The following is an 11,886-nucleotide window of genomic DNA, read 5'->3' on the forward strand; positions in this document are numbered from 1 at the left end:
AAAAAGACTCCAAACCGTCTTTTAAAATAATATTAATAATGCATAATAATACAAAAAATAATTAATACAAATATTTTTTTTAAAGATATACATTAAAAACAAATAAATAAAGACTCCAAACCATACTTTATAATAATAATTTATTATAATACAAAAAATTATTAAATGAATATTTTTTAAAAGATAGTTTAAAATTAAATATAAAGACTCCAAACAATGTTTTATAATAATAATAATAACTAATATTAATACAGAAAATATATTTTTTTAAATAAATAAATATATATGTGTGTATATATATATATATATATATATATATATATATATATATATATATATATATATATATATATATATATATATATATATATATTAATTACAAATAAATAAAGACTCTAAACCATATTTTATAATAATAATTTATAATAATACAAAAAATTATTAAATGAATATTTTTTAAAAGATAGTTTAAAATTAAATATAAAGACTCCAAACAATGTTTTATAATAATAATAATAACTAATATTAATACAGAAAATATATTTTTTTAAATAAATAAATATATATGTGTATATATACAGTATATATATATATATATATATATATATATATATATATATATATATATATATATATATATATATATATATATATATATATATATATATATATATATATATATATATATATTAATTACAAATAAATAAAGACTCTAAACCATATTTTATAATAATAATAAAGATTAAAATTAAATTTAGAAAAAAGACTCCAAACCATATTTCATACCCATTCCACCCTTAACACATTCCACTCATCCTGGACATTCAAACTACACATTTCCAGGAATTCCCGTTTTTTTGGTAACCTATTTCCAGCCTTAAGTTCGACTACTTCTTTCACATTTTTCAACGTTCCACCGTCAAAACACTCCTCATATTCAGGACAAAAACCATGTTGGTTAAGGAACGAGAAAAATTCCCGGTTTTCCCCAAATTCCAGGAATTTCTCAATTAAAAACTGTTACTAATGCAACATTTCTTGACCGATTTAAACAATTCCAACACCAGACATTTCAACTCATTCAGACCATTCAAGTTTTTTAACATTTCCAAAAAATTTCCCGATTTTCCCGAAATTCCCTAATACCATTTACTACTTCAACATTTTTTGCCCGATTTAAACAATTCCAACAGCAACCAATTCAGCTCATTTAGGACATTTAAATCCTGCTTTTCCCCAAAATTCCCAAATTTCCAGGAAGTTCCCATTGAAATGAATGGGACATTTTTCAAAGTTCCACAACTTCCACATTTTTCATCTGATTCAAACTGTTCCAATTTTAAAATATTCAGCCTGTGCAGGAATTGTGTGCTCTAATTCTACAATTATAATAACATTTCCCGGATTTCCCATAATTCCTTTTTTATGTTGCATTTTCCCCAGTCAAAATGAATTGGCCATTTTTCAAACTTCCACAATTCCCCCAGTTTTCAACCCATTCCACCTTCAACACATTCCACTCATCCTGGACATTCAAACTACACATTTCCAGGAATTCCCGTTTTTTGGTAACCTATTTCCAGCCTTAAGTTAGACTACTCCTTTCACATTTTTCAACGTTCCACCGTCAAAACACTCCTCATATTCAGGACAAAAACCATGTTGGTGAAGGAACGAGAAAAATTCCCGGTTTTCCCCAAATTCCAGGAATTTCTCAATTAAAAACTGTTACTAATGCAACATTTCTTGACCGATTTAAACAATTCCAACACCAGACATTTCAACTCATTCAGACCATTCAAGTTTTTTACCATTTTCAAAAAATTTCCAGATTTTCCCGAAATTCCCTAATACCATTTACTACTTCAACATTTTTTGCCCGATTTAAACAATTCCAACAGCAACCAATTCAGCTCATTTAGGACATTCAAATCCTGCTTTTCTCCAAAATTCCCAAATTTCCAGGAATTTCCCATTGAAATGAATGGGACATTTTTCAAAGTTGCACAATTGCCACATTTTTCAAGCTATTCCAACCATTCCAACATCAACACATTGCACTCATCCTGGACATTCCAACTAACACTTTCCCAAGTTCCAAACCAAATTCCGGTTTTCCTGGAAATTCAAACTAGTAAAAAAAACTGGCATTTGCGCATGGTCAGGATTGTAGCACCTCCGCCTCAGGAACAATCCAGTTCTCCTCCTTCTACTTAGTATTCCCTTTCAACTGAACAGGACCATGTTTGGACCGTGGTGTTAGAACGTGCTGGAACATGTTCCACCCGGGTTCTTGCTGCTGTTCCCAACACGTCGGCCATGATCTCCAGGCAGGTGTGTGTTGTCTCGCTCCTTCTGTCCTAATTACACTGGCCACAAGGGGGAGGGCACCTCCTTGGCCTTCAGGAGGAACCAGGTTTAAAACCAAGATGAACCACGTGTAAAACCAGGAGGATCCAGCTTTAAAACCAAGAGGAACCAGGTGTAAAACCAAGAGGAACCACATTTAAAACCAAGAGGAACCAGGTTTAAAACCAAGAGGAACCACATTTAAAGGCCTACTGAAACCCACTACTAGCGACCACGCAGTCTGATAGTTTATATATCAATGATGAAATCTTAACATTATAACACATGCCAATACGGCCGGGTTAACTTATAAAGTGACATTTTAAATTTGCCGCTAAACTTCCGGTTCGAAACGCCTCTGAGGATGACGTATGCGTGTGACGTAGCCCGGCGAACACGGGTATGCCTTCCACATTGAAGCCGATACGAAAAAGCTCTGTTTTCATTTCATAATTCCACAGTATTCTGGACATCTGTGTTCGTGAATCTGTTTCAATCATGTTCATTGCATTATGGAGAAGGAAGCCGAGCTAGCAAAGAAGAAAGTTGTCGGTGCGAAATGGACGTATTTTTCGAACGTAGTCAGCCACAACAGTACACAGCCGGCGCTTCTTTGTTTACATTCCCGAAAGATGCAGTCAAGATGGAAGAACTCGGATAACAGAGACTCTAACCAGGAGGACTTTTGACTTCGATACACAGACGCCTGTAGAGAACTGGGACAACACAGACTCTTACCAGGATTACTTTGATTTGGATGACAAAGACGCAGACGTGCTACTGTGAGTATGCAGCTTTGGCTTTTTTTGCGTATGTACGTAACTTTTTTAAAATATATAAGCTTTATGAACCTTGGGTTAGGTGAACGGTCTTTTGGGCTGAGTGATTGTGTGTGTTGATCATGTGTTTGAATTGTATTGGCGTGTTCTATGGAGCTAGGAGCTAGCAGAGGAGCTAGGAGCTAGCATAACACGTACCGTACCGTACGTGCGCGTACGTAACTTTTTAAAAATATATAAGCTTTATGAACCTTGGGTTAGGTGAACGGTCTTTTGGGCTGAGTGATTGTGTGTGTTGATCAGGTGTTTGAATTGTATTGGCGTGTTCTATGGAGCTAGGAGCTAGCAGAGGAGCTAGGAGCTAGCATAACAAACACACAGGTGTTATTATGCAGGATTAATTTGTGGCATATTAAATATAAGCCTGGTTGTGTTGTGGCTAATAGAGTATATATATGTCTTGTGTTTATTTACTGTTGTAGTCATTCCCAGCTGAATATCAGGTACCGTGAGTATGCAGCCTTGGCTGCTAAACATTCGATAACTTGACCGTATGTGCGCGTCACGTACGTAACTTTTTAAAAATATATAAGCTTTATGAACCTTGGGTTAGGTAAACGGTCTTTTGGGCTGAGTGATTGTGTGTGTTGATCAGGTGTTTGAATTGTATTGGCGTGTTCTATGGAGCTAGGAGCTAGCAGAGGAGCTAGGAGCTAGCATAACAAACACGTATATGTTTTTATGCAGGATTAATTTGTGTCATATTAAATATAAGCCTGGTTGTGTTGTGGCTAATAGAGTATATATATGTCTTGTGTTTATTTACTGTTGTAGTCATTCCCAGCTGAATATCAGGTCACTCTCACAGCATCTTCCCTATCTGAATAGCTTCAACTCCCCACTAGTCCTTCACTTGCACTTTACTCATCCACAAATCTTTCATCCTCGCTCAAATTAATGGGGAAATTGTCGCTTTCTCGGTCCGAATCTCTCTCACTTCATGCGGCCATCATTGTAAACAATAGGGAACTTTGCGTATATGTTCAACTGACTACGTCACGCTACTTCCGGTAGGTGCAAGCCTTTTTTTTATCAGATACCAAAAGTTGCGATCTTTATCGTCGTTGTTCTATACTAAATCCTTTCAGCAAAAATATGGCAATATCGCGAAATGATCAAGTATGACACATAGAATAGATCTGCTATCCCCGTTTAAATAAAAAAAATTCATTTCAGTAGGCCTTTAAAACCAAGAGGAACCAGGTTTAAAACCAAGAGGAACCACATTTAAAACCAAGAGGAACCGGGTTTAAAACCAAAAGGAACCGGGTTTAAAACCAAGAGGAACCAGGTTTAAAACCAAGAGGAACCAGATTTAAAACCAAGAGGAACCAGGTTTAAAACCAAAAGGAACCAGGTTTAAAACCAAGAGGAACCAGGTTTAAAACCAAGAGGAACCGGGTTTAAAACCAAGAGGAACCACATTTAAAACCAAGAGGAAACACATTTAAAACCAGGAGGAATCACGTTTAAAACCAAAAGGAACCAGGTTTAAAACCAAGAGGAACCAGGTTTAAAACCGGGAGGGACTAGGTTTAAAACCAAGAGGAACCTGATTTAAAACCAAGAAGAACCAGGTTTAAAACCAAGAGGAACCAGGTTTAAAACCAGGAGGAACCGGGTTTAAAACCAAGAGGAACCAGGTTTAAAACCAGGAGGAACCGGGTTTAAAACCAGGAGGAACCACATTTAAAACAAGGAGGAACCAGGTTTAAAACCAGGAGGAACCAGGTTTAAAACCAAGAGGAACCAGGTTTAAAACCAAGAGGAACCAGGTTTAAAACCAGGAGGACCAGGGTTTAAAACCAAGAGGAACCAGGTTTAAAACCAAGAGGAACCAGGTTTAAAACCAGGAGGAACCGGGTTTAAAACCAAGAGGAATCGTGTTTAAAACCAAGAGGAACCAGGTTTAAAACCAAGAGGAACCGGTTTTAAAACCAAGAGGAACCGGGTTTAAAACCAAAAGGAACCACATTTAAAACCAGGAGGAACCAGGTTTAAAACCAGGAGGAACCAGGTTTAAAACCAAGAGGAACCAGATTTAAAGTCAAAAGGAACCAGGTTTAAAACCAAGAGAGTTCTTGGTCTGGCACAAATGAAGGGTCAGAAGACAAACAAGTAACATAGTTAGAAGATCAACAGGATTCTTGTCAGGACTTAGTAGAGGATGTTGAATATGAAGACAAACATGTCATTCAGCCATTTTCAATCAGGCTGTTGACAAAACCAGTAAGATTCTTGCTGAATGTTCCTGCATAAACTAACAGTGTTCTTGCTCACCCATGAAACAAAAACCTCCACCAAGTTGTCGAGATGGCGACCGAGCAAAGCTTTTTGTGGGCGTGGCCTGGCGACAGGAAGTTTACTTTGAAAAAAAGGCCTGACATCAGACACGCCTTTCTACTTCCTGTTCACATGGCAACACACGCCCCCTCATGAATAATTCATGAGAAAACAACGGTGACTCGCCTTTCTACTTCCTGTTCACATGGCAACACACGCCCCCTCATGAATAATTCATGAGCAAACAACGGTGACACGCCTTTCTACTTCCTGTTCACATGGCAACACACGCCCCCTCATGAATAATTCATGAGCAAACAACGGTGACACGCCTTTCTACTTCCTGTTCACATGGCAACACACGCCCCCTCATGAATAATTCATGAGCAAACAACGGTGACACGCCTTTCTACTTCCTGTTCACATGGCAACAAACGCCCCCTCATGAATAATTCATGAGCAAACAACAGTGACACGCCTTTCTACTTCCTGTTCACATGGCAACACACGCCCCCTCATGAATAATTCATGAGCAAACAACAGTGACACGCCTTTCTACTTCCTGTTCACATGGCAACACACGCCCCCTCATGAATAATTCATGAGCAAACAACGGTGACACGCCTTTCTACTTTCTGTTCACATGGCAACAAACGCCCCCTCATGAATAATTCATGAGCAAACAACGGTGACACGCCTTTCTACTTCCTGTTCACATGGCAACACACGCCCCTTCATGAATAATTCATGAGAAAACAACGGTGACACACCTTTCTACTTCCTGTTCACATGGCAACACACGCCCCCTCATGAATGATTCATGAGCAAACAACGGTGACACGCTTTTCTACTTCCTGTTCACATGGCAACACACGCCCCCTCATGAATAATTCATGAGCAAACAACGGTGACACGCCTTTCTACTTCCTGTTCACATGGCAACACACGCCCCCTCATGAATGATTCATGAGAAAACAACGGTGACACGCCTTTCTACTTCCTGTTCACATGGCAACACACGCCCCCTCATGAATAATTCATGAGCAAACAACGGTGACACGCCTTTCTACTTCCTGTTCACATGGCAACACACGCCCCCTCATGAATAATTCATGCGCAAACAACGGTGACACGCCTTTCTACTTTCTGTTCACATGGCAACAAACGCCCCCTCATGAATAATTCATGAGCAAACAACGGTGACACGCCTTTCTACTTCCTGTTCACATGGCAACACACGCCCCCTCATGAATAATTCATGAGCAAACAAAGGTGACACATTTTTCTACTTCCTGTTCACACTGGAAGACACGCCCCCTTATGAATAATTCATGAGCAAACAGGACAAGGAAGAAGGAGACCTACCGCATGCAGCGATCCCTCGTAGACGCACGCTCCTACACACACACACACACACACACACACACACACACACACACACACACACACACACACACACACACACACACACACACACACACACACACACACACACACACACACACACACACACACACACACACACACACACACACACACAGGGAGAGAGAGAGAGAGATCAGTGCACATGTGGGTCATGTTTTTATGCAGAGGGATTATGAACATGAGAGATTTAGATTATAACAAACAGGAAGTCATTTTCATCATCTTAATAATTATCATCATCATAATCACACTCAATAAGTCATGTAAACACTTAACTGGTTTGACACTCAATACGTCATGTAAACACTTAACTGGTTTGACACTCAATACGTCATGTAAACACTTAACTGGTTCGACACTAAATACGTCATGTAAACACTTAACTAGTTTGACACTCAGTACGTCATGTAAACACAACCAGTTTGACACTCAATACATCATGTAAACACTTAACTGGTTTGACACTCAATACGTCATGTAAACACTTAACTGGTTTGACACTCAATACGTCATGTAAACACTTAACTGGTTTCACACTCAATACGTCATGTAAACACTTAACTGGTTTGACACTCAATACGTCATGTAAACACTTAACTGGTTTGACACTCAATACGTCATGTAAACACTTAACTGGTTTGACACTCAATACGTCATGTAAACACTTAACTGGTTTGACACTCAATACATCATGTAAACACTTAACTGGTTTGACACTCAATACATCATGTAAACACTTAACTGGTTTGACACTCAATACGTCATGTAAACACTTAACTGGTCTGACACTCAATAAGTCATGTAAACACTTAATTAGTTTAACACTCAGTACGTCATGTAAACACAACCAGTTTGACACTCAATACATCATGTAAACACTTAACTGGTTTGACACTCAATACGTCATGTAAACACTTAACTGGTTTGACACTCAATACGTCATGTAAACACTTAACTGGTTTGACACTCAATACGTCATGTAAACACTTAACTGGTTTGACACTCAATACGTCATGTAAACACTTAACTGGTTTGACACTCAATACGTCATGTAAACACTTAACTGGTTTGACACTCAATACGTCATGTAAACACTTAACTGGTTTGACACTCAATACATCATGTAAACACTTAACTAGTTTGGCACTCAACACATCATGTTGTGTTATCAGCACAAAGGGTATTGTGTTTTTGTGTTGTCACAACTGTGTGTTGTTGTGTTGTCAGCACAAAGGGTATTGTGTTTTTGTGTTGTCACAATTGTGTGTTGTTGTGTTATCAGCACAAAGGGTATTGTGTTTTTGTGTTGTCACAACTGTGTTGTTGTGTTGTCAGCACAAAGGGTATTGTGTTTTTGTGTTGTCACAACTACAGTGTGTTGTCAGCACTAAGGTGCGTTGTTGGGTTGTCAGCACCAAAGTGTGTTGTGTTGTCAGCAGTGATGTGCGTTGTTGTGTTGTCAGCAGTGGTGTGCATTGTTGTGTTGTCAGCACCCAAAGTGTGTTGTTGTGTTGTCTGCACTTAAGGGTGTTGTGTTGTCAGCACAAAAGTGTGTTGTTGTGCTGTCGACAGTGAAGTGCGTTGTTGTGTTGTCAGCACCAAAGTGTGTTGTTGTGTTGTCACAACTACAGTGTGTTATTGTGTTGTCAGCAGTGAAGTGCGTTGTGTTGTCAGCACCAGTGTGTTGTCTGCACTTAAGGGTGTTGTTGTGTTGTCAGCAGTGAAGTGTGTTGTGTTGTCAGAACTAAAGTGTGTTGCTGTGTTGTCAGAATTAAAGTGTGTTGCTGTGTTGTCAGCAGTGAAGCGTGGTGTTGTGTTGTCAGAATTAAAGTATTTTTGTGTTGCCAGAATTAATGTGTGTTGTTGTGTTGTGAGCAGTGCAGTGTGTTGTGTTGTCAGAACTAAAGTGGGTTGTTGTGTTGTCAGCAGTGCAGTGTGTTGTCAGAACAAAAGTGTGTTAACGTGTTGTCAGAATTAAAGTGTGTTGTTGTGTTGTCAGAATTAAAGTGTGTTGTTGTGTTGTCAGAATTAAAGTGCGTTGTTGTGTTGTCAGCTGTGAAGCGCGGTGTTGTGTTGTCAGAACTAAAATGTGTTGTGTTTTCAGCAATGCAGTGCGTTGTCAGAACTAAAGTGTGTTGTTGTGTTGTCAGCAGTTTAGTGTGTTGTCAGAACGAAAGTGTGTTAATATGTTGTCAGAACTAAAGTGCGTGGTTGTGTTGTCAGCAGTGCAGTGTGTTGTGTTGCCAGAACTAAAGTGTGTTGTGTTTTCAGCAATGCAGTGTGTTGTCAGAGCTTAAGTGTGTTGTTGTGTTGTCAGCAGTGCACTGTGTTGTCAGAACAAGTGTGTTAATGTGTTGTCAGAATTAAAGTGTGTTGTGTTGTCAGCAGTGCAGTGTGTTGCTTTGTTGTCAGAACGAAAGTGTGTTAATGTTTTTTCATAACTAGTGTGTGGTTGTGTTGTCAACAGTGCAGCGTGTTGCTTTGTTGCCAGAACTAAAGTGTGTTGTTGTGTTGTCAGCAGTTTAGTGTGTTGTCAGAACGAAAGTGTGTTAATATGTTGTCAGAACTAAAGTGTGTTGTTGTGTTGTCAGCAGTTTAGTGTGTTGTCAGAACGAAAGTGTGTTAATATGTTGTCAGAACTAAAGTGCGTGGTTGTGTTGTCAGCAGTGCAGTGTGTTGTGTTGCCAGAACTAAAGTGTGTTGTGTTTTCAGCAATGCAGTGTGTTGTCAGAGCTTAAGTGTGTTGTTGTGTTGTCAGCAGTGCACTGTGTTGTCAGAACAAGTGTGTTAATGTGTTGTCAGAATTAAAGTGTGTTGTGTTGTCAGCAGTGCAGTGTGTTGCTTTGTTGTCAGAACGAAAGTGTGTTAATGTTTTTTCATAACTAGTGTGTGGTTGTGTTGTCAACAGTGCAGCGTGTTGCTTTGTTGCCAGAACTAAAGTGTGTTGTGTTGTCAGCAGTGCAGTGTGTTGTTGTGTTGCCAGAACTAAAGTGTGTTAATGTGTTGTCAGAATTAAAGTGTGTTGTGTTGTCAGCAGTGCAGCGTGTTGTTGTGTTGCCAGAACTAAAGTGTGTTGTGTTGTCAGCAGTGCAGTGTGTTGTTGTGTTGCCAGAACTAAAGTGTGTTAATGTGTTGTCAGAATTAAAGTGTGTGTTGTCAGCAGTGCAGCGTGTTGTTGTGTTGCCAGAACTAAAGTGTGTTGTGTTGTCAGCAGTGCAGTGTGTTGTTGTGTTGCCAGAACTAAAGTGTGTTGTGTTGTCAGCAGTGCAGTGTGTTGTTGTGTTGCCAGAACTAAAGTGTGTTGTGTTGTCAGCAGTGCAGCGTGTTGTTGTGTTGCCAGAACTAAAGTGTGTTGTGTTGTCAGCAGTGCAGTGTGTTGTTGTGTTGCCAGAACTAAAGTGTGTTGTGTTGTCAGCAGTGCAGTGTGTTGTTGTGTTGCCAGAACTAAAGTGTGTTGTGTTGTCAGCAGTGCAGTGTGTTGCCAGAACTAAAGTGTGTTAATGTGTTGTCAGAATTAAAGTGTGTTGTGTTGTCAGCAGTGCAACGTGTTGTGTTGCCAGAACTAAAGTGTGTTGTGTTGTCAGCAGTGCAACGTGTTGTGTTGCCAGAACTAAAGTGTGTTGTGTTGTCAGCAGTGCAGTGTGTTGTTGTGTTGCCAGAACTAAAGTGTGTTGTGTTGTCAGCAGTGCAGTGTGTTGTTGTGATGGCAAAGCACAGGACAATTAGAGGCATGCTAATTGGCAGCTGTGATCATAAAGTTTTGGCTCCGCCCACACGTGACCTCCGCCAGGCGGTGAAGAATGCGGGCTGACCTTTGACCCACATAAGGACAAGAATACTCACCATGCGCGCACACCACCGCAGTCAGCACGCACACCAACATACACACTGAAGCCTCCATGCTGCTCCCGGTCCTGGTCCTGGTCCTGGTCCCGGTCCTGGTCCAGTAGGAAGTAGCGGCTCTCAAGCAGGGAGGGCAGGATCGTGCATGTTCGGCCCGCCGTCGGCAGGCAGGGAAAAAGTCTCGGTATAATCCCGAATGGTCCCGAAGGTTCCCGAAGGAATGAAAGCAGCGACGAGACGAAAAAGGCGCGAGAGGGAAGGACTGTTGAGAGGCTGCAAGTGCGGGGACAACACGACGAGTTTGCGGGGACAACACGACGAGTTTGCGGGGAAAGACGACGTGAGTGCGGGTCGTCAGGACGACGAAGGAGCTGCTGGGACTGCAGAATGAAATGTTTGGACTTGTCGTAGTCTTCCTCACCGGGGGGACGTCCCGCCTTCCCGCCCCCTCCACCTTCTCTCTCTCTCCCCCGCCTCTCGCTCCACCTCTGCGCACGCGCATACACGCACTGTGGCAATCCGCATCACTTGTTAAAGGTGGGTTTTAAAAACGTAACAAACTACTTTTTAAAAAAAAAAAGATATCTTATTTAAAAAATGTTTTAATAATGTAAATATACACAAAAACATACATACAATTTATTAAAAATAACTTTTAAGCCTGATTAAATATTTAAAAAATAAATAAATACATATTAAATAGTTTTATTTTTTAAATGTGACACAATTAATTAAATTTTTCAAAATAAGATAACTTTCATGTATTACTCTGTGTGTGGATTACTGGGCTGCCACGTTTTTAATGTATATATATAAAAAAGGCAAATTACATCAGCTGAAATATTTTGTAATATATAACAGCTGAAAATCTGCATAATAATGCATTTTGTATAATATTTTTTATTTTTAAGAAATGTTTGTTTTAATTAATAAAGATATTAAGAAAATGAGCCCAAATAAAGATCATTAAAATATATATAAGAGCTGAAAATCTGCCCCAACAAAGAAAATGGCCACTTTTAAGCCCAAATAAATATACATAAAAATATAAACACATATTAAATATTGTTTTTTTCTAATTAGTTTAAATTGACTTTGAACATGTAATATTTTATGCATGAAAAGTGTTTTAAAAGTTTTGACAAAA

At 39.2% G+C, this 11,886-nt stretch overlaps 1 protein-coding gene across 1 annotated transcript in view; it reads right to left on the reverse strand.

Annotated features, from left to right (window-relative positions):
* LOC133632134 (extracellular matrix organizing protein FRAS1-like) overlaps nucleotides 1–11,171 on the reverse strand; it is a 232,969-nt gene extending 221,798 nt beyond the window's left edge. The window contains exons 1-2 of the mRNA XM_062024375.1: nucleotides 10,740–11,171; nucleotides 6,837–6,868 (exon numbers count right to left, since the gene is read on the reverse strand). Coding sequence (XP_061880359.1) covers nucleotides 6,837–6,868; nucleotides 10,740–10,797 — 90 coding nt within the window. The 5' untranslated portion in view covers nucleotides 10,798–11,171. The remainder of the gene's footprint in view (nucleotides 1–6,836; nucleotides 6,869–10,739) is intronic.
* Between the last annotated feature and the right edge of the window lie 715 nt (nucleotides 11,172–11,886).

This window comes from Entelurus aequoreus, linkage group LG17, assembly GCF_033978785.1.
Source record: "Entelurus aequoreus isolate RoL-2023_Sb linkage group LG17, RoL_Eaeq_v1.1, whole genome shotgun sequence".
Classification (NCBI taxonomy): domain Eukaryota; kingdom Metazoa; phylum Chordata; class Actinopteri; order Syngnathiformes; family Syngnathidae; genus Entelurus; species Entelurus aequoreus.